General features: G+C 39.8%; 4 protein-coding genes across 6 annotated transcripts; 2 read left to right on the top strand and 2 right to left on the bottom strand.

Moving 5' to 3' along the window:
* Positions 1 to 58: 58 nt before the first annotated feature.
* LOC307045596 (coiled-coil domain-containing protein 127-like) lies at positions 59 to 4,710 on the top strand. 3 transcript variants are annotated; one of them, XM_079691371.1, is made up of 4 exons: positions 59 to 181; positions 503 to 640; positions 1,142 to 1,386; positions 1,478 to 4,710. In XM_079691371.1, exons 2-4 carry the CDS (start codon positions 511 to 513, stop codon positions 1,922 to 1,924), a joined length of 822 nt encoding a protein of 273 aa, XP_079547497.1. In that variant the 5' UTR covers positions 59 to 181; positions 503 to 510; the 3' UTR covers positions 1,925 to 4,710. The 3 variants fall into 3 exon arrangements, with proteins under 3 accessions (XP_079547497.1, XP_079547496.1, XP_079547498.1); XM_079691370.1 differs by having other exon boundaries at positions 506 to 640; XM_079691372.1 differs by having other exon boundaries at positions 537 to 640.
* A 145-nt stretch (positions 4,711 to 4,855) lies between these two features.
* On the bottom strand, positions 4,856 to 7,083 carry LOC307045597 (uncharacterized protein). The gene is made up of 2 exons (XM_079691373.1): positions 6,796 to 7,083; positions 4,856 to 5,754 (listed from the first exon to the last, which is right to left on the bottom strand). The coding sequence occupies exons 1-2, from the start codon at positions 6,927 to 6,929 to the stop codon at positions 5,415 to 5,417; spliced, it is 474 nt and encodes a 157-aa protein (XP_079547499.1). The 5' UTR covers positions 6,930 to 7,083; the 3' UTR covers positions 4,856 to 5,414.
* A 2,411-nt stretch (positions 7,084 to 9,494) lies between these two features.
* On the bottom strand, positions 9,495 to 13,233 carry mrpl32 (mitochondrial ribosomal protein L32). Its single transcript, XM_079691679.1, has 3 exons — positions 13,045 to 13,233; positions 11,678 to 11,874; positions 9,495 to 9,975 (listed from the first exon to the last, which is right to left on the bottom strand). Exons 1-3 carry the CDS (start codon positions 13,139 to 13,141, stop codon positions 9,724 to 9,726), a joined length of 546 nt encoding a protein of 181 aa, XP_079547805.1. The 5' UTR covers positions 13,142 to 13,233; the 3' UTR covers positions 9,495 to 9,723.
* A 594-nt stretch (positions 13,234 to 13,827) lies between these two features.
* Positions 13,828 to 20,627, top strand: psma2a (proteasome 20S subunit alpha 2a). Its single transcript, XM_079691909.1, has 8 exons — positions 13,828 to 13,975; positions 14,502 to 14,578; positions 15,115 to 15,247; positions 15,668 to 15,790; positions 18,400 to 18,481; positions 18,619 to 18,692; positions 19,480 to 19,537; positions 19,628 to 20,627. Exons 1-8 carry the CDS (start codon positions 13,935 to 13,937, stop codon positions 19,742 to 19,744), a joined length of 705 nt encoding a protein of 234 aa, XP_079548035.1. The 5' UTR covers positions 13,828 to 13,934; the 3' UTR covers positions 19,745 to 20,627.
* The last annotated feature ends 51 nt before the right edge of the window (positions 20,628 to 20,678 follow it).

Here is a 20,678-nt window from a genome sequence, read left to right on the forward strand (position 1 = left end):
GATTTACAATACATCTCGGTTAATTCAAACAGAGTTTACCCTTAAGACCTAAACTGATCTTTAATCAAGTAACTTCCTACGAAATACCCCCGGTCGGTATAGATGGACTGCTAACGAGTAAACTTGTGTAAGCAGGGTGTGCAGGAACAAATGTATAAGTGACCTAGACTTATCATTCAAGGTGAGACACAGAACCAATATTTAACAGACGTGTGCCGACTTGTAGTCCGATTTACAAGACTATTATGTCCTGTAATGTGTTTGTATTAAATAATATAGCTAGCATGAACCTTCAAGCTTAGTCATGTCTGATTCGGTGAATGCTAACAAGCTAATTGAAGCTAGTAGGATATTACTGGAGTGTGGCTGTTTGATTAAAAGGGACACTGCTACTTCAGGGGCACCAGTTTGTGTTGCAAAATGTAAACATTCATTGTAATGCATATTCAGAGCAGTCTATGCTGTGTTGGTCTTCCTTCATGTGTGTATGTGTCTGTGACAGCAGCTTCCATGAACAACCTGAATGACCCCCCCAGGTGGAACATTGAGCCAGACCCCCGAGGAAGGGGGGCGGGGGCCAGTGATGGCCATCAATGGAACTACGCCCTGCTGGTCCCAATGCTGGGATTGGCTGCATTCCGTAAGTTACATCAGAGTGTGTCTGTGTTTAGGTTACAGGAATAGAAAAACAACATTACATGATGTAATGTAGAGATATTGAATGTGCTCATACAAAGCTGGTTGAGCTTTTGAAAACCCAAAATATCAAATGCCATTAGGTAGCAATTAAAATATATTCTCCTTCTTTGCCATGACTAATAATGACCAATCTGACTTGACAATATGACAAACAGAAATGGAGTATTCCTGCATATTATGACTTTAAATTGACACAAAGACATCTAGTTTACCAGAGACAATTTAATATCTCATCTATTAAAACCAGTATGTTTTTTTGTTTGGGTTTGTTGTATACATTCTTATTTTAAGACATATTAACTGTACTTACTTTCTCGAACCTAGCAAACTAGCACAAGCTTCAGATAATTCCATTGGTTTAGAAAAAGGTGCTTGAGTTTAAGATAGTTGCAATTTATCTTATTTATTTAAATCATTTCTCAACTTCCACTGTGCCGTTTAGGTTGGATCTGGACGAGGGAGTCTCAGAGGGAAATCCAGGAGGTCAAAGCTCAGTATAAAATAGACATTTCAACAATAAAAAGCGAAATGGAGATAAAGTACCGTGAGACACTTACAGATAGGCGAAGGGCAGCAGCTACACTCGAGCTGGAGCTGGAGAAGGAGAGGCAGAGGGTGAAAGGCTACAAACAGGCCATGGTCTCACAGAGCCATCAGCTGATGGAAGAACGGAAACAGCTACATGAGGTAACATCTTGTCTTGCAGTGTATTTCCACTAGTGTGCTATTTCCTTATGGGCCTGCATTAAAAAGAAAACACTGTCTTCTTTCTTACAAGGAGCGTGAAGCCTTGGAGGAAGAAAAGCAAAGGCTGGTGAAGTCTGGCGCTGCAGGGGCGGTACTGCATCACGCCCTGGAGCGAGAAGACAACCGGTCCCAGCGAGCCAACGCCACTCTGAAGGAGCTGGAGTATCAGCTTCTGGAGCGCCAGAATGCTTACTGTTCCCTCATCCAACCTCGGGACCAGCGGCTGGAGATGGAGAAGAACATGCTGATCAAGGTCGTCAAAGACCCTGTCCTGGCAGAACTGGACCTAGAGTCTGATCTTAAGGATGTTTTTAAGAGAGATACGCACTGTGCTGACTTGCTAAACATGGACAAGAGGAAGAATGGCAGCCTCATGTGGGTTTACCTCAAGTACTGGCAGCTGCAGGTCACTGTGCAGAAACACAAGAGGGCTGAAGGAGCCATCTTAGGAGGGAAAATCCAGTCCCACACAAAGTGACGAACACGAGCTGGGGTTTTTCATTAGACTTTTAAGAATTTTCAGAGGAGTGGTGGATCAGGACTGAAAATGCATGGTTTTTTTGTTGTTATCTTCTTTACTTGTTAAGGCCCGGACACACCAATCTGACAACAAAGAACTGACACAGACGGACCCCGACTGTTGCGTCGCCTCTCGTCTCTGCGTTTTGGCCATGTGTCGCACTTGAACACACCGCAAAGACTTCAGCCGATGGCCAAGAAGCACGTACGAACTGCGCATGCGTGAGTGGCAATAACTCTCCTTACCAGCAGGCGGCGGTAGTGTATATTCGTCATTCAAAAGAGGCAACAACCGGAAGACAGACTGCGTGATAACCGAGAGAAGAAGAACAGAATGCGTTCCATTTTCACTCTACAACGAGAAGCTCATGGGGCTCTCCCGAACCTGTGTCGAGAGCTGGAGTTCAATGAAATCTCAGATTTGCCTTCTTAATAGTTTGTTTGGGTCCCTAACTTCTGTTTCGCTTCTAATGCACTGATTCGCTAGCTGAACAACCAATCAGAGTGATTTCTTTTGCCGACTACCTTTGGCCAACTGCCCGCCGATTCAAGGGTTTTCGGCCGAAAAGGCGTCGGTACGGTTGAAAAGATTCGACGGTGCGGGACACACCAATCTGAGTAGGGCGTGTCAACGCTCATCGTCGGCCTGACGCCCACCGACGCCGATAATCGGCCTGGGCTGAAGTCGAATAGTCCATTTAGCTAAGGAACCTTCCTAACGGAGTGAAATGACCCGGAAGTCCCTCAGTGGCAGCCATGATAAGTGCTGTTCGAATTCTCTAGATGACAGGAAAGGAGGTTTCAAACTTCCTCTATAACCTCCTTTAGCTTTGGAACCACTGGACCTCCCTCACCGAAAGGAAAGGAGAAAATGCTGCCCCACAATGCCTTGCAGCCGCAGCATTTTCCGTCACACAACAGTCGGCCGTTCACGGAAACAACCGATTATGACCGAGAAATTATATCATGAAAGTTATGGTGCTTATTATGCATTTTAAAACGTATGTGGTAGGTGGCCAAAGTGCTTTGTTTTGAACGTTCACCAGTATTGTAATCAAAAAGAGAAATATGAACGTTAGTTTTTACTGAAATTATCAAATAAAGTCAACATTTCACAGTCTTTACTGAGCTGTGTGGGGTTTGTTCAACTTTTAAAAGATGCTTGAATGGTGATATACACAGTGATAGGTGTTAAAGACTAACGTTTATAATATATACATTTGTATTTACTTTAAGATCTTTTCATAGTTCATACGTATTGGGATCATTTGTATTAATGTGGACCGGAGGGAGAGGGTGACGAGCATAAGTTTCACTTTCCTTTTTTATTTCAATTCCAACTTTGGTCATGAAGAATATGTTTCTCTGTTGTCCACGTTCATAAAGCATAAAGCAACAGCATCAGAGCACGGTGCAGAGTCTCAAGATGAGTTTAAAGTCCCTCGTTCTTATTATACGTCCATGTTGTAGTCCGTTGTATAGAAAACTGTAGTTTCCATAGTTTCCCCACAGCAGCAGACGCACATTTATGACGTCCGCTGGCGCATCATAAACACGTCAGATAGTGAAAGTGTAGTCGGATTCTCTAAAGTACCGCAGTCTCTTCTCCTAAGTCCTTTTTGAATTCTCCTATCCACTATCCCTTAACCCCGTGACGTTTCACTCAGAGGTCAAGGAATAGACGATAGGGTTAGACGTTAGGAGCTGATCTTTGGATTATCCGACCGCAACCCTGGTGTGTCCGTGCCTTTAGATTCCTTCCTTGATCCCAGCTATGAAACAGAAGGATTATTTCCACAACCTAGAATTAAAACATGATCATTTCAGAAGCCCCAATTAAGACTCATTGGCTTTAAATTAACTGTGTGCAGACCTATAATGATAACAATCCACTATAAGATGATATCCATATTGGATGCAAAATTAATGATATGTACATAGAGATGTATTTTTTTTCCACTTAGCAAAAATTAATCACAACAATTGTATCCATTTAACTCTATGAGTACCATGAATTACTGCTCACAGGGATACATTGTAGACCCTGGAAAATGTCAGTTTGTCCACCTCAGGTATGCATTTAGGATTCCCTTGTATTACTCCACGATGTGATATTGCACATCTATGTGTTGCTGGCTGCAAGTGTCTTCAGGAAGAAAAAGAAAATAAATAGCAAATGTGTTAAACAGAAAACGGGAACCATTAACACATGGAAAATATTTTTCTAACATTATTTTGCTGCAAAGTCGTAGAATGTGTTGTTGATTCGGGGATATTTATCATGATATTTGTGGGACTTTATTTGTTTTTTATCCATGAAGAACATCTCTCTTTACACTCTATATGTTTGTTGACGTTTATGATTCATGGCCAAAAACCAAAAGCATAGTATATCTGTTTACTTTGTCTGGTTTGTGGGAGCTTTTAGGTTAACTATCAGGGAGACTGAACGTGCATGTGAATCTAAATAAGGGGATAGAGCTCAAAGTTTTGCTCATTACTGTAACACCTTACCACCATACTGCAACAGAAATAGTAAAACAGCACCCTTTTACCTCACACTGCACCCCTGTGATGAATGGATTAACTAAGCAGTAGCTTTTCTATAAGGTTGCCAAACATCTCAATGATGTTCTTTTTTTGTTTGCACCATAACTTGGTGATTAAGTGCTGGATATGATGCCATAAATGCAAATGTACTGGCTCTTAGAACTCTGTTAAATCATAATAAATCAATAAATTCCAGGTTTAAGGACTTCATTTCCGGACTGTTGTTATATTCTAACACTCTCAAAAGTGCTGCTGCATTTACCATAGTCTATATCAGTTCGCTGAGGCTTCCTTTATGATGTTATTGACTTACCACAGGGGGGGGGGGGGCTTCCACTGGATTTGCTCCCTGAAGAATGATCATTCAACATAAAATCTCATGAAGATGCATACATTAAACCAGTTTCCAGCAGGAATACATTGAACCTATTGGTTAAGTGTTTTGGTTGTAACTACTGACAGGACCGTTTATTAAGTAAATATAGATTCCAGACACTGTTTCAAGAAGTTTTGCTACTTTGTTTTGTTGGGAATCAATGACGATGACAAACATTTACAATCATTGTTGAAAACCTGTTTCAGAATTCGTTCCAAAATGTATGTTTTAAATATAATAATTTGCCAACCGAATTAGGAGAATAGAATCCAGTAAATCTCTCTTTAAATCACTCCACACTACTCACAAGAACATTACGAGAGGTGTTATTTTTTGGAGTTTGAATTATACTTAACATAGAAAATGAGAAAACAATTAATGAACACTTTCATTTTTCACTGAAAGTCACGGTTAAGCTGATTACATTTAGAAGCACATTTTGTTTAACCAACACCAGTACTGTATGTAAACGACAATAACAAAGGCTACGTTATATTTTCTGAATTTTAAATGACTCCTCTCTTCACTCCCTCCTCTGCACCCGGCTGGAGGTTTCCCTCGGCGAGGACATCAGGCTGGAGGCTCTGAAGTTCTCTCTGAGTGGCTTGCTGACGTCCTGAGTATTGGCAGTCACTTCCTGTTTGTCCTCTTCATTATTTCCCTTCTCTTGTATGACCGGCTTTTGTTTAGTTGTGGTACGAAGTGAGCTGCTGGTGTTGGATAAGGGGAGCTGGTGCTCTGCCATGTCTCTGCTGCTGCCCAGCCTCAGGGTCCGGCTGGGGCTCCTCTCCACCAGGAAGTGGATCACCTGCTGCTGCTTGTAACTCTCTCTACGGACGCTGTCTGTCTCTGAAAGAGTCAGCCTGGAAAACATTAAGAAAAATGCTTTTTATTAACTCTCTGTAATACACAAAAGTAGAGCGACGTGATCATTATATCTCTTTCAAGCGTTTTCAAATAACTTGTAAACAAGGGTGAAGACTGCTTCTTCACTTCTCTTGCTTAGTTGAAACTTTAAAGCTGGTCACAGTTTTAACAACACTACAAGAGGTATAGGTTATGTTTTTTAAATAATTTAAAGGGTACATACTTTGTTTTTACTAGAACATCTTGACATTATTTTGTTTCAAAAAACACATCACACTTTATGTCTGGATATACCGTACCTGTATGAATAATCTGCTTTAAATGCTCAGTTTTAGTGCCTGTCTCTTTAGTGTTCGTCCTTTCTACAATATCGAACTTTCAGAAATTAGGATATAGGGAACAAACTACAAAATAATCAATGATGTCATCTATTTATGTTTTTCAAACATGTCCATTGATGACAGCATACTAGTCTTAATCTTTTACACAAAAGTACAAAAAGGCATGATTTGGTCATAATAAAATAAATGTACTTACTTAATTCGTAATAATTTGATGATTATTGGAAACAAATATAAAACAACTTTAAAAAACCTGCCTTGCTCTCTTCCAATCCTGACAGCTTAATGTCTGGCCCATCTTTAATGATTATCAACAAAGTATTTTCTGCCTAAATTTTGAAAAAGGTTGAACTTGAGAAGAAGCACAAAGGATATGGGTTCAAATAGCCACCAGAAAAAAGGTTTCAAACCAAACAAGGCGGTGCAGCAGCCTTATGTAAGTAAATCAGCGTGGACTAAGGTCAAAAGCTCGCGCATATGGTGTGTTTACAGTGAAACAAACATGGGCTGCTGTACCTTTACCCTTTATTCTGATTATTATCAAATACTGAGGATTGTATAGATCTAAAAATATTCAACCGAGTTTACATAAACATAACAGAGAAAATAAAATAAAGTTTCACTCAACCTGTATGGCAGTGATCCATACATAACCAAAATTAGAAAAAAGCTGAATTTTATTAGGAAACAACCTACTTGTATTGTGGTCTGGTTTCCAGGACGAGGCTCACCCAGCAGGCTTCGTAGCTCTCCTTCTTCCACTGGTTCTCCTCCTGAAGATCACAGTAGGAGTTCACCAGGTAGCAGCCTCCTCTGCTCACACAGTGCATTGTGGGATTGTTTTGAAAGTGAGAATTTAACTTCTGTGTAAAAAGCCTTTTTCGTGTCCTTTTTCACTCCTGTCTGACTTGACACGCATACAACTCAAAGGAGACAAACACAGAAAGCGATCAAATCATGTGTCGTCGTCAATGTCTGTACCAAGCAGTCTGAGGTGTGAGTGTGTTTGGCAATGTCTTAAATATTCAGCCTTGTTTCTATTTTTACTCCTCTGCATCACTTTGTAGTGAATGTCCTTACTTCAGGCATCCTGAGGGTTGGTTTTCATTTGAAAATGGGCACTAGTTCTTTCTGTAACATGACTCAACCTAATGAAACACCAATGATTTCACTAATGGAAATTATTCCATTAACCGCTATATCATTAACCCAGTGGTGAAAGATATACTTAGACAATTAAGTAGAAGTAGCAAAACTACAGTGTAAACATACCCTGGCACTGGTTTAGTGCTGCTTTTTACATACTGTAAGTACAAAGGTTTTAGCATAAATATGAACTCAAAATACTAAAAGTAAGTTATACAAAATGGCCTATTTCAGAATAATATTACATTACTTGATTATGATAAGTGATGCATTCATGTGTTAATCACTTCAAAAGTGCAGCTTAATTTATTTTGAATTACTTGATATACTACTTGGTTGCTTAACCCATAATAATGCCTCGTAAATTATTTGTCAATTTAAAATTGAGCTAATAATTTAAATCTTCATGATAATAAAAGCTGAAATATAAATGTAGAAAAAAATGGGGTACAAGTATATAGTAGCAAAAAATTGAAATACTGAAATCATCTATGGCAACATTTCACTTGTACGGCATTTCAGTTAATGTACTTAGTTACAACGACTACGACTGCTGATATAAAGAAAGTCTTCTATGTTTACTTCCAGACTATGAAAGTGTGCATGATGTACAAAACAACCAGTCTGCTTAAATGACATGAATCCAGGGTTTATCCCAGCATGTCAACAAAAATATTCTCCAACTCCTCAGATGTCTCTCACATAGACCGAATGTCGCAGGAAGGAAACAGCTGAGGGAAATCAGATCACTGGCTGACGGTCTTAATCCAGCTCATTAATCCAAAGAGACATCAGTTCCTTGGGCAAAATTATTCTACTTTATGACTGACTTTTAGAAAAGTTTCGTTGGGACACTCATTTGATTTGTAAAGGGATCTCATTATTCCATTCTCTTTGTGTTCAGAAGTGCTTCATTATCTTCATATTTCAGATGTAATGGAAGGATGTGCCGAATGTTTGGGAGGCAGGTAAACACCTTAATTCTGAAATGTAAGTAATTTGGTTACAAACTATCTTAACTTTTATTGACATACAGTGTATGTTAATATCTAATATCCTGTTCAATTTGATACCACTGAGATACTATAACTTTAGTTCCTCTCAGGAGAACGCTGGCAGCCCCACTTCCATCAGTTGGAGGGTGAAACTGTATCAGAGGGGGTTGAGGGTGTGACTGAGGCAGTGAAAGGTATGCTGGACTCATCCCAGCAAAAACAGTCCCCCCCCCCCCTGCAACACAAGAGCCAGTATTACATGACTCCAATTTGATGCTGAATCCTGACTAATAGATGTTGCTGTGGCAACACAAACACACATTCACAAACAAAAACATGCATCCCTTCAAGATCAGAAGAAGTGGCAATTAGTTTCCATCACAAAGAAGCCAAGAATGACGTATCACTTCATAATGTTTGAAATCTTAAGACATCCGATTCCAAGTGGTTCATAACCATATTTGTGTTACTGATAAAAAGCTTGTGGCTATTTTAAAATTGGGTTTATTCAGAGGATGCTAAAAAGCTGTAGTCTTAATGAAAGCTTATGGTAGACACTAATACTCTTGACCCCCCTTTATTGTGCCAATGACTTTGGAGCACAATTATAATAATAATATTAATAATAATAATATTAATAATAATAATAATAATAATAAATTACATTTATAAAGCGCTTTTCCTGGTGCTCAAAGCGCTTACAAGCAAGTAAAACAAAATAACAACAAAAGTGGAAAGTGCTAAGCTAGGAGGAATGAGGGCAAGGGGTTAGTTGATTAGGAGTTGAAGGCAAGAGTGAAAAGGTGAGTTTTGAGGGATTGTTTGAATGATGTGAGAGTGTTGGCGGATCTGACGTAGCTGGGGAGGGAGTTCCAGAGTGTGGGGGAGGCTGCTGCGAAGGCCCTGTCACCCCAGGTCCGGAGCTTTGTCCTGATGGGCTGCAGTAGGTTAGCTTCAGCAGACCTGAGGCGACGGGTGGGGTTGTGTCGTTGGATGAGGTCACAGAGGTAGGGGGGGGGCAAGGTTGTTGAGGGCTTTGAAAGTGAAAAGTAATATTTTAAAGTCAATGCAGTGTTTGATGGGGAGCCAGTGGAGTGATGTGGTCGGAGCGTCGGGTTTAATTATCAAACCTAATTGTTTTTTCTGTGTCATAAAGTGGATAAAGTACGATTTTTTGAATAACACAATGGTAAGTCTTTACATTGAATGGTCTCATTTGAGTTTTTGAATTTAAGGCAACAAAGAATCACATAATTTCTTTTTTCAAATAAAGAATGTATTGTCAAATATTCAAACATACAGTAAATGTATCCAATTTGAGAATATGACAAACAGTTGAAAAAGTAACAAATTAAATTAAACCAAAAATTCAAATATGTAGCTGTGTGAGCCTTAAACCCACAAATCAATGATCAGGTATGGTATCTTTACAGAGATAACTACATCAAGAATCAGCTTTGGTATCACAAACAGGATGAATATCTCAGAGGCTGAACCAGGCAGGCCTCTTCCTGGGCCTCTCCACAATCCTTTTGTCTTTGTCCAGCTCACTTGGTGTTTCTCCCTCATACAGGATGACAGTCTCCACTGCCGGCGCCCCATGGGCCCCCCCTTCCATCGCCTTCATCTGCTGCCGAATCTTTGACGTCTCTCTGCACACCTTGGCGTAACAGAAGCTGCACAGGATGTGTTTCTGCTTCAAGTGGCCACACTCAGGACATGGCTCGATGTTGGTCTGAGAGAGAAAGAGAGAAACAGTGGGTCCAACAATGTTTCTAAATAACTTAGGAAATATCAATTTTCTTTACAGCAGTTTGTTGCGACTTATAACCCAACATATAAACTAATAATGATAGCATATGAGCTCAGCTAACAAGCAGCTACTAACCTATATTAATCACTAATAAGTAACACAAACTATAAGACAGGCCAAAGCAAACTTTTTCATCAATATAATTGAAGGTGCGAAAGGTAACGATAAAAAAGTTTGGCAAACCTTAAATAAACTATTAGGTAAACAAACCAAACAGGATTATGTTCTAGAATTAAAAATCAAAGATGCCCTGATAAAAGACCCTGCAGTGTTGGCCAGCTCTCTCAATGAGTATTTCTTAACTAGTGTTTTGGACTTTACAAAGCTCTTCCCGCCATCTGAGGTCTCACCTAGCCTGATTGTGGATACACACCCCGTTTTTGACCTGGAGGAAATCACAGAGGATGAGGTAAAACATATAATCTTAGGGTTAAGAGGTTCTAAGGCTAGGGATGCATATGATTTAGACACCAACTTTATTAATAAAACCAATTACTATACTAGTGAATCAATCTATCAGCACGAGGGAAGTCCCATCATCCTGGAAGGTGGCCACGGTGACACCGATTTTTAAATCTTGGGATAAGGGCAAGATGTCCAATTACAGACCAATCAGCATCCTCCCCTGTGTCTCTAAGATAGCTGAGAAATGGGTGTCAAAACTAACCACCAAACATTTAGATAAAGGTTTCGCTCCACTCCACCCAATGCAGTTTGGTTTTCATGCTCACCACCACTCCACTTAGACAGCTAACTGTGTCTTTGTGGAAAAGGTTAAATGTATGTTGGAGACGAGCCCATATGTAGGTGCTGTCTTCCTTGATCTCAGGAAGGCTTTTGACACTGTTGACCACCAAGTGCTCCAAAACGATTTTACAGAATGTGAAATGTTACTTAAGTACTGAATATAAATTGAAATATATAAATAAGATAAGATAGTACTTTATTGATCCCAATTTGGGACATCTTTGTGTTGCAGCAGCATAAAAAGACATGGTATTGTACAATACAAATTAAAAGATAACAAATAAACAAGAAAGTAGAAAATGGACATGTTGAATTTACAAATTAACAATAACAAGATATAAAGCAAGGTATTATATGTACATAAGTATGTGACAGATGGAATATTAAATATTACTGAATATATAAATGTAAAATGTACAGTGTGATTTTATTCCAAGAGAAACTATTGAGCACCACCCAAAGGTGATTTGTTATAGAGTTATTGCAGGAATGTTTTTCTGTATCAGTCAGTCACATTAAAAACAAGGGGGTTCTCAACTTTAACAGTTCTTAGGTTCCATTAGGAATGTAGGTTAACTTTGTTGACAGTAAATAATCCACACATAATATGCATGCTATAAGAAGTCTGATTAGCTGTGTTAAAAAACGTTGCTTTCTTCCAACTTTCATCCTAGGAAACATTTAATTACCTTTTAACTGAGATGTTTCTGTGAGTTTCCTAAATGTCATTTTTAGAGCTTAACTTGCTGAAAGGGAGGAGTTGCAGCTGATATATTCAATCACTAACAATCAACACTAGAAAGCTTTATAAGTTAGACAGCAATGGAGAACAGTTGGGTTAGAGTACAAGGACAAGTTAAGAGGATCCATAGAGTACCTTGACTTGTAACATATTTATTTCAGATCTCCTCCTGGTGCGGTTGATCTCTATAGTGCGTCTCTTCTTGGGCACTGCCATCCACAGGATACCGTCTGAGAGGCCAGGAGGCTGATCCGCGCTCTGCTGCTCCTCCAGCCCTTCCTCCCTGTCGACCTGAGGCAGGAGACTGGGGCCAACCACTGTCAGCGCTGGGGCTGCACAGGAAATACATTGTTACAAGTTAGCTTTCACTGCACCTTAACATTAAATTCAGCATGAGGAGTCTGTTTAAGAGACAGGGCTTGTATCCAAGGGTGTAACTTTGGTTTGAGAAGTGGGGGGGACACAAAACAGGGGGTCCTCCGCAATGAAACATTGTTCTCGATTTAATTCCATTTCCTGCCTTTCTACAAATATATATTAGGGACTATGGTGTTAACTAATCCAAGAAAAATGTGTAGTGTGTATAATGAGTGTGCAAACTTATCTATCCATGAACCTGTTTTATTTGTGATGACCTCACATCCTATAGGGGGGTCCGGGGGTATGCACCCCCGGTAAGATTTGTTTCTTTAAATTGAAGTTAAAGGCATCAATCTGGTGCACAAATTAAGAGATTTATGGATACAGCTCTCTCAACACTCATATGAAACAGAACTGTATATATTTCAATACTCCAAAAACCATTAGAATATGCTCACAACCAATAACACATCATTGATATACTCCTCTCTCCTATCTTTTACCTAGTCTGCATTCTTTCTTTTTATTTATGCATATTTTACTAATCACTTCCCTTTCAAACTGTGTTTTTAATTGTTTACTGACATCGTCATTACTTTTTAACTTATTTTGAACAACTATATTAAATAGATGGAAATATGTGTTTAGACCAAACCGTTTGAGACTCACTGAGATAACTTACACTAAAGTTTACAATATAACCACTCAGCGAGTCCTTTAGCTCCCTGAGCTGATGTTATCTCAGTCTCTCAGTCCGACAGGAGAGGACTCTCCCTCTCCTTATTGTTGAAACAGCTTCTAATCCAATCTCCGAGCTAGCACCAGATGCTAACAACAATCCCCGTAACTCTCTCTCTCTCTCTCTCTCTCTCTCCCTGTCTCTCCCTGTCTCTCTCTCTCCCTCACACAAAATGCACTCCTGCCACACACACACACACAGACGCTCCTCCGTGACGATGACCACTTGCGTAAAACATTTTTTTTTTTTAAATGTGAACAGTTGGGGGGACACAAACGGGATTTTGAAAAGTGGAGGGGACATGTCCCCCCTGTCCCCAGTGGAAATGACGCCCATGCTTGTATCGATCATCGTCAGCAGCAGGATAACCTTCTGCCTGCTAGGCTCCAGTCAGTAAACTCACCCAGCTGTCTCTCTAGTCCGGCCGCCTGCAGAAGTCTTCTCTCAATGCTCAGCAGAGAGCCTCTGAGGCTGTTCACTAAAGTCGCTAAATTCATCATTGTTTTGGTCAGCACGCTTGCTTTCCGTACATGTCAAACAGCTCACGGTCACAGAGACTCAATACATCGTCATCGAACTGCGACAGACCACGCTTCTTCCTCTGTTTAATTTCAGGCAGGCGAAAGTCATCTAGGCGTTTTACTACCACCTAGCGGCCATTTTCTAAAATGCACTCAACTTTGTTTATTAACTAATTAATTATACTTGAAATCAGTCTCTATGGTTCAACAAAACACCAAACTTTTTTCTAGACTTTAGTTCTTTTTTTATTATTTAATATTTGTGTATAAATTAAAATACAAATGCTGTGATTATTTAGTAGCAGGCACATGTGTTAAGTATATACATAATTAGGCTATCATTATAAATAGTAAGATATCTGAAATATGCACATGCATTTTCTATAATAATGATGTCATAAGTAAAAAATCTGAATATAAAAAGTTCATAAATAATGCATTTATTTTTCTATAAGATTCTATGATTTGGATTACTTACATAAAAGGTTTAAAGTTATTGAATTACTTTGCATTGTAAAACTTGTTTTAGATCAACCTCTCTACATCTTATCTGTAATAAAGTATTTGTGAGGCAATGACCCATCTCCTCCTCCGAAGAATATATTATTTTGTTTTATTAAAACAATTGCATTTCTTATTTATCCAAACAATGTTAGGTTGTACGGCAGGCCGGGTGGGTGTTCATGTGCAGTGACTATTATAGGTGGCAGTGTGCACTCTTCAGTGGATGTGCAAGTCTCCAGGCAACACAGAGTAGAAGAAGAAGAACAAGATGGCGGAACGAGGCTACAGTTTCTCCCTCACCACATTTAGGTAAACTTTTCAAAAAATTACCTTTAATTTGAAATTAGCATCTTCATTTTCAGCACGTAGAGGTTGTTGTTGAATGACAGTTCGATAAAGTATACGCAGGGTTTGCATTTTGACAGTAAAAGCAGATTTGGGCCAAAGTTGTAGCTGATGCACTGTCATCGCCGGGTAGTGCAATGAATCGGCTAATGCAAACTGTTAGCATGTTGGCTAACGTGTTTTCAAATGAAACAGTTAAAAAGTGACCTTTTCTCATATTGATGATAAAATAAAAAACCTGCCACACATTTGTAGTTGAAAGCGTTTCACTGAATAGCCCGAAACAGTTCAGTTCCACATGATAACTTAAAACTAGCTTAGCTAGCTACAATAGCTCAGATGAGTCGGTAGTTTTAGCTTTCGGTTTCGTCTTTGTTGTCCATAATACACGAGCTCCCGTTTTGAAACTTTACTACAGAAGCCGTTAACGTTTAGTAGATGTTGTCTTTCAACATAATAGTAATGCAGCATCCTTTGTTTCTTTCTGAAGCCCCTCGGGTAAACTGGTCCAGATTGAGTATGCCCTGGCAGCCGTAGCAGCCGGAGCTCCCTCAGTGGGCATCAAAGGTAAGTCATGGAAATGTGCGGAGAAAAACTACTATGTTTTTTAGACAAAGTGGGTCCCATGTCTTTTAATATTATTTAAATATTGATGAAATACGGTGCATGCTTAGAGTTGAAAAAAACATGTTATAGAATAATCCACATATGTTAGATGACGGATTGATATCAGAGGATGCAACAAGACTCTGTCTTGAAAGGTGTATAATCCTTAAATGCATGTATTGCTAAAGGGTTCATTACCATGGGAACGCATAGATGTGAACCATTTCTGCAACGGAAACACACAACTGCAAGTGCAGAGGGAAATATGACTCGGTGGCAAAATATGGCAGTATTGCACAATGAGGGTTTTACAAGCTTATTAAAACAAAGGACCTGATTTGTATTCAGACAAGTCAATAGGCCAATGTCACAGACACTGGTGCAGAAACCTAATTGGCCACTAATGTCCTTCAAATGTATGCATTACATATAGTTGAAGCTGGTTAGAAAGTTAACATTTTTGAAGATGCTAATTTTGATTTGTCTTTTACTTTCAGCTTCCAATGGAGTTGTCCTGGCAACAGAGAAGAAACAAAAGTCCATTCTGTATGATGAGCAGAGTGTCCACAAAGTGGAGCCCATCACTAAACACATAGGCATGGTCTACAGTGGAATGGGTCCTGACTACAGGTGTGGATTCTTTTGCTGAGGTTTCGTTTGCTATCTTGAGACACAACGCTTTGTTCTGTCTGATGTCCAAAGGCTTTAAAAGCACTATAGGGGAGGTAATGTCAAAATGGGCTGTGTTAGGTTATTATAAACGGCTTAAGCAAATCTATTCCTTTCTTAAGAAGCCTCCTCTCTCCTTTTATAATTCAGGTGTTTCATTTAAGGGATTGGGAGATCCTCTATGATTGGAAAGGGGGGGGGGGATTTCTGGGTCAACAGTTGGCGTAATGAAAAGTGTCTTATATCTTGTGTGCCCAAGGTTTTAAAATGCATGATTCAGGATTTTGATGACTGTGAGAGAAATCTAGAAGATGCAACCAGTGTTTGTCTGACTACTGAACCTAGCATTCACAGATAAATTAACGAGTTGTGTCCTTGCAGGGTTTTGGTGCGACGAGCCCGGAAGTTGGCACAACAGTACTTCCTGGTTTACCAGGAGCCCATCCCCACAGGCCAGCTCGTCCAGAGAGTGGCCTCTGTAATGCAGGAGTACACACAGTCCGGGTGGGTATACACAAACACTACATAATAGGCGATTTCACACCGGAGTACTTTTCCCAGTATAGTTCCTATATAGTTCAGAAAATGTGCGTTTACACCAAAAAAATCCGGAACTAGAACTTAGTTCATGAGAACCTTTTCACCCCCTTTTCAGTCCCTGCTAGAGAGCAGGTACTTTCATGGGAGAAAAAGGTTCCCATTTCTGATTGGTTGGGCGGGTTGCAAACCACGCCCCGTAAAACTCTCAAAAAGTTTTGTGAGGCCGCCATTTTATTTTCCTCATTAGCATTATTAGCATTAGCCCAGCGCACAAATGGAGAGAGACTTTCTTATGGCAACACAAAAGAAAACATGGGAGCAGTGGAGATAAGGGCCGTTTCTCAATGTCGAGTAGAGCTGCTGCAGAGCCACTATTTCAAGTATAATATGTCATCGAGTGGCGCCAAAGGACTGTTTAAGTGCATGTTAAATGCCCAGCACTCGGCGCCACTCGATTACGTATTATTCTTGAAATAGTGGCTCTGCAGCAGCTCTACTCGACAGTTAGTCTCTCTCCGTTTGTGCGCTGGGCTAATGATTAGGGGTGCACCGAATGTATATATATATAATGTATACATTTTTTACCAATGTTGTTCAGCTACCTGATTATGGAAAAAGACATGATTATGGCTTGGCTTAACTTAACTTAACTTAACTTAACTTAACTTAACTTAACTTAACTTAACTTAACTTAACTTAACTTAACTTAACTTAACTTAACTTAACTTAACTTAACTTAACTTAACTTAACTTAACTTAACTTAACTTAACTTAACTTAACTTAACTTAACTTAACTTAACTTAACTTAACTTAACTTAACTTAACTTAACTTAACTTAACTTAACTTAACTTAACTTAACTTAACTTAACTTAACTTAACTGGTCCATAAAACATTTATTCAGCACTTTTGAATGCATACAGTACATTAATTCCAAGTCAAGTGCATTTTCTTTTCTCTGTAGGATAACTACAACAAAGTGCATTCAGAACAAAGCCAAGGTGCTTTAAAACTGCATAAACATCTAGGCCAGTAGGCCTACTACAAAATAGTGTAAATAAAGACTGTAACAGCCAGGCCTTCAACAACAACAAATGCACCTATATTTTTGGTAACCTAACGTGTTGTTGTGATGACGTAATCAAAACGCGGCGACGAGCACGGCGCGCGACCATGCTCGCGGCTGGCACACAGCCAACATGTCTGCCGCTTGGAGATATTTCAAAATATCAGAGAAAGAGGCGCGGATTGCGATTTGTAAAACGTGTTCATCTGACATTTCTGGAGGGGGTGTAAATGCAAAGACTTTCACCACTTCGGGATTACTCCACCACTTGAAATCAAAACACCCGGACAAATATGCGGAGTATGATCAACGTAACCCTGTTCTCTGACATTCGATGATATTTTTTCGGTGCTAAAACCCTTTCGGCCGAAAGCCGAAATGGCCTTTTTAACAATTTTCGGCCGATAATTTGCGGTGGCCGAATATTCGGTGCATCCCTACTAATGATGAGGATGCTAATGCGAGGAAAATAAAATGGCGGCTTCACAAAACTTTTTGAGAGTTTTACGGGGGCGTGGTTTGCAATCCGCCCAGCCAATCAGAAATGGGTCCCAGCAGCTTCTACTGAAGCCAGTCCCCAACTCCGGGGACATTTCCGGCCGGGGACTTCGGGTGGCAGTAGCCGCCGTGAAGTTGTTTGCGGCCTGCCAGTAAACCCAAAGCAGAAGAAGAAGAAGTGACGTCAGCGGCTTCATTTGCCTAATCCTCCCTCAGGGACTTATTCCGGTGTGAACACGATCTGCTCTTTAGTTCATCGGAACTAAAGAGTTCTGATAAACTAAGTTCCGATGAACTAAGTACGGCAAAGTACTTGGTGTGAAAGCGCCTATAAGCCGCGTTCACACCGGAGTACTTTTCCCACTTTAGTTCCGATATAGTTCCGAAATGTCGCGTTCACATCAAAAAGAGCCGGAACTAAAATTAGTTCATGAGAACCTTTTTACCCCCTTTTCCGCCATGCTAGAGAGCAGGGACTCTCATGCGGCTCTCTTGTGAGAAAAGAGCTATATTTCTGATTGGCTGGACGGATTGCAAACCACGCCCCGTAAAACTCAAAAGAAGTGTTGTGAAGCCACCATTTTATTAGCATTAGCCCAGCGCAGAAACACAAAGAGACTAACTTATGGCAACACAAAATAAAACATGGGAGCGGTGGAGATGAGGAGGTGTCGGCGTTCTGGCGATTTACTCGGAAGGCTTCAGTAGAAGCTGCTGGGAGTCCCAGCAGCTTCTACTGAAGCTAGTCCCCAACAACCGGGGACTTCCGGCCGGGGATTTTGGGCGGCAGTATACGCCGTGAAGTTGTTTGCGGCCTGCCAGTAAACCCAAAGCAGAAGAAGAAGAAGAAGTGACGTCAGCGGCTTCATTTGCCTCATCAGAACTAAAGAGTTCTGATGAACTAAGTTCTCATGAACCTTTGTGGGAAAAGTACTGCGGTGTGAATGCGCCTATTGACTCTATCCGTCAGAATTATTTTTAACTGAACCTGTGTTGTTTTCTCCTACAGTGGGGTGCGTCCGTTTGGTGTTTCATTGCTGATTGCCGGATGGGATGAAGGCCAACCCTACCTGTTCCAGTCAGACCCCTCTGTATGTTGTATTACTAACTTTCATGTTTGGTTGGTAGCACATGTTTGGAGTGTGCTCAACTCTTATTCCATGTTCTTAGTCTGCTGTGATTCTAACTCTTTTATAATAATCTGTTACTTATTTTCCTCCGCTGGCAGGGTGCATATTTTGCATGGAAAGCCACAGCCATGGGCAAGAACTACGTTAATGGAAAAACATTCCTGGAAAAAAGGTAAGACGTTACCATAAAAAACAATTTTTGTCGAATTAATTAAATAAATTGATTTTGCAGACAGCAAATGTATAGATGTGAGCTTCTTAGTTTTTGTATTCAACAATTAGTGTCTCCACAATAAGTGCTGAGTGCTCTGAACTTTTATGATGGCTATGATGATGATGATAATAATACACTTTATTTATATAGCGCCTTTCATGCTTGACGCAGCCCAAAGTACTTTACAGAGTATGAAAAAAAAAAAAAGATCATCACAAGACAGGTGTAAAAATACTTATTTGTTATGGTAATTTTTGGAGATATGATGCATTCAAAGTCTGTTATATTATTGCAACTTTGAGCGAAGTCTGAATTTCATTTATTAAATGTCTGATAGATTGAATAGGTGCCCCAGTGTAGTCTATAATAAGGGCTGAAGAGTTGCTTTCCATCCATGTGATTTGTAGTTTGCACTCAAAGATCCACAAGGATGCCACCCGCTTCACTTGAGTTATAGAAATCCATGAAAATGTTGCCATTACATTTCCAATGAGGCCCAGAAACTGATTCTCAGGATTCATGTTTAGGTGACATAAATGCAATGAATTTGATTTCGCAATGGCTCACTATATCATATTGGCACAAATGTCTAATTTTAAAAGGGCATTATTCACATAGCTTACCAAAGATTGTTTAGGAACTGGAACAAGAACTTCGAATAATATACAGGAAAGCATTACAAAGCATACTCAATTTGGCTTACACTTCACAGATTGTTAAATAACCACTTCATTTTCCTCTCCAGGTATAACAACGATCTGGAGTTGGAGGATGCCATCCACACAGCCATCTTGACATTGAAGGTATGATATTTGTTATGAAAATACCTAAGATATAGAACATATTTCCTTAGTAGTATCCTTCATTTATACCTTACTATCTCTGTGTTTCAGGAGAGTTTTGAGGGTCAGATGACAGAGGAGAACATTGAAGTGGGGATCTGCAACGAGGCCGGCTTCAGAAGACTCACCCCAGCGGAGGTGAAAGACTACCTTGCAGCCATTGCGTGAACACACCCTCCCTGGTGATGGGGCTCTCTGGACACATTTCATGACATAAAAAAACAGTAGCCAACTGTCTCATGACACATTATTTTAAACCACAGGTAGTCACATAGTTTGGCCATGTTGAGATATGACCAAACTGTTTCTGTCCTGAAAATACATCTGAACAAATGCTAAAACCTCACTATATTCCAAACTATAAAGGTGAGTTGGCAGAATAAGACAGCCTCTTTTGTATTATGCCCAGACCCTCTTTACTTTGTGATGTGGCTTTTCACAACTGCATAGGCTGAACATCGGGGACTGTGAGATGGCAAACTAATGTTATCACATAACTATTTGGCCTCGTTATACAATGGATACCCTGGTACTGTGAAATGTGACAGTTGGCTGCTGTGTATATGAAAAGGAATGTGGGCTCTGATGCGTGAAATCTCAAGTTTTCCATTGAATCCTTACATTTTCTTATTTGTCATTACTGTTTCAAAGGCAATTCTATCGGTTTTCAAATCAAGCAATGTTGCTGTATCATTACTCAAAATGTAAATGCTTGTAACCATTGTGCAAAATGGCCCTCTAGGTGAACAAAAAGGACAACATTGAAAATGGTAGTAAAAGACTTGGTATTTACTCATTTTGAACATTGACAGTTTTCCTTTTTATTCACCGGACTGCACCTAATTAGTATCCCTGAAATACAATAAACAAGGATCGGCTTAGGAGGAAGGATGCAATGGAAAGTGTTGAGATTTTACACTTGAGATCTGGTTGCCTGTACAGCCGTTTTACAAAAAGCTCTTTTTTTCAGGCTAGAAACAATTCTAGAGTTTGTATTTTTTCTTCTGGTATCTGTCACTTATTCAAATAAAAGACGATGAGTTAATGTTGACTCTGTGTTTTTGAATTCTTATGCGATTGTTTGGATATGGCAGTTTGGTCA

Source organism: Notothenia rossii (genome assembly GCF_949606895.1).
Source record: "Notothenia rossii genome assembly, chromosome: 7".
In the NCBI taxonomy this organism is placed as follows: domain Eukaryota; kingdom Metazoa; phylum Chordata; class Actinopteri; order Perciformes; family Nototheniidae; genus Notothenia; species Notothenia rossii.

Bases quoted from the DNA above. Each gene is read 5' to 3' on its own strand.
- LOC307045596 (XM_079691371.1), top strand. From the start codon at position 511: ATGAACAACCTGAATGACCCCCCCAGGTGGAACATTGAGCCAGACCCC. The intron at 641-1,141 runs GTAAGTTACATC...TGTGCCGTTTAG, and splicing joins GCTGGGATTGGCTGCATTCC to GTTGGATCTGGACGAGGGAG. The intron at 1,387-1,477 runs GTAACATCTTGT...CTTTCTTACAAG, and splicing joins AACGGAAACAGCTACATGAG to GAGCGTGAAGCCTTGGAGGA.
- LOC307045597 (XM_079691373.1), bottom strand. From the start codon at position 6,929: ATGCACTGTGTGAGCAGAGGAGGCTGCTACCTGGTGAACTCCTACTGT. The intron at 5,755-6,795 runs GTAGGTTGTTTC...AATGTTTTCCAG, and splicing joins GAAACCAGACCACAATACAA to GCTGACTCTTTCAGAGACAG.
- mrpl32 (XM_079691679.1), bottom strand. From the start codon at position 13,141: ATGATGAATTTAGCGACTTTAGTGAACAGCCTCAGAGGCTCTCTGCTG. The intron at 11,875-13,044 runs GTGAGTTTACTG...TTTCCTGTGCAG, and splicing joins CGGACTAGAGAGACAGCTGG to CCCCAGCGCTGACAGTGGTT. The intron at 9,976-11,677 runs GTACTCTATGGA...TTTCTCTCTCAG, and splicing joins TAAATATGTTACAAGTCAAG to ACCAACATCGAGCCATGTCC.
- psma2a (XM_079691909.1), top strand. From the start codon at position 13,935: ATGGCGGAACGAGGCTACAGTTTCTCCCTCACCACATTTAG. The intron at 14,579-15,114 runs GTAAGTCATGGA...TTTTACTTTCAG, and splicing joins TCCCTCAGTGGGCATCAAAG to CTTCCAATGGAGTTGTCCTG. The intron at 18,693-19,479 runs GTAAGACGTTAC...TTTCCTCTCCAG, and splicing joins AAAACATTCCTGGAAAAAAG to GTATAACAACGATCTGGAGT.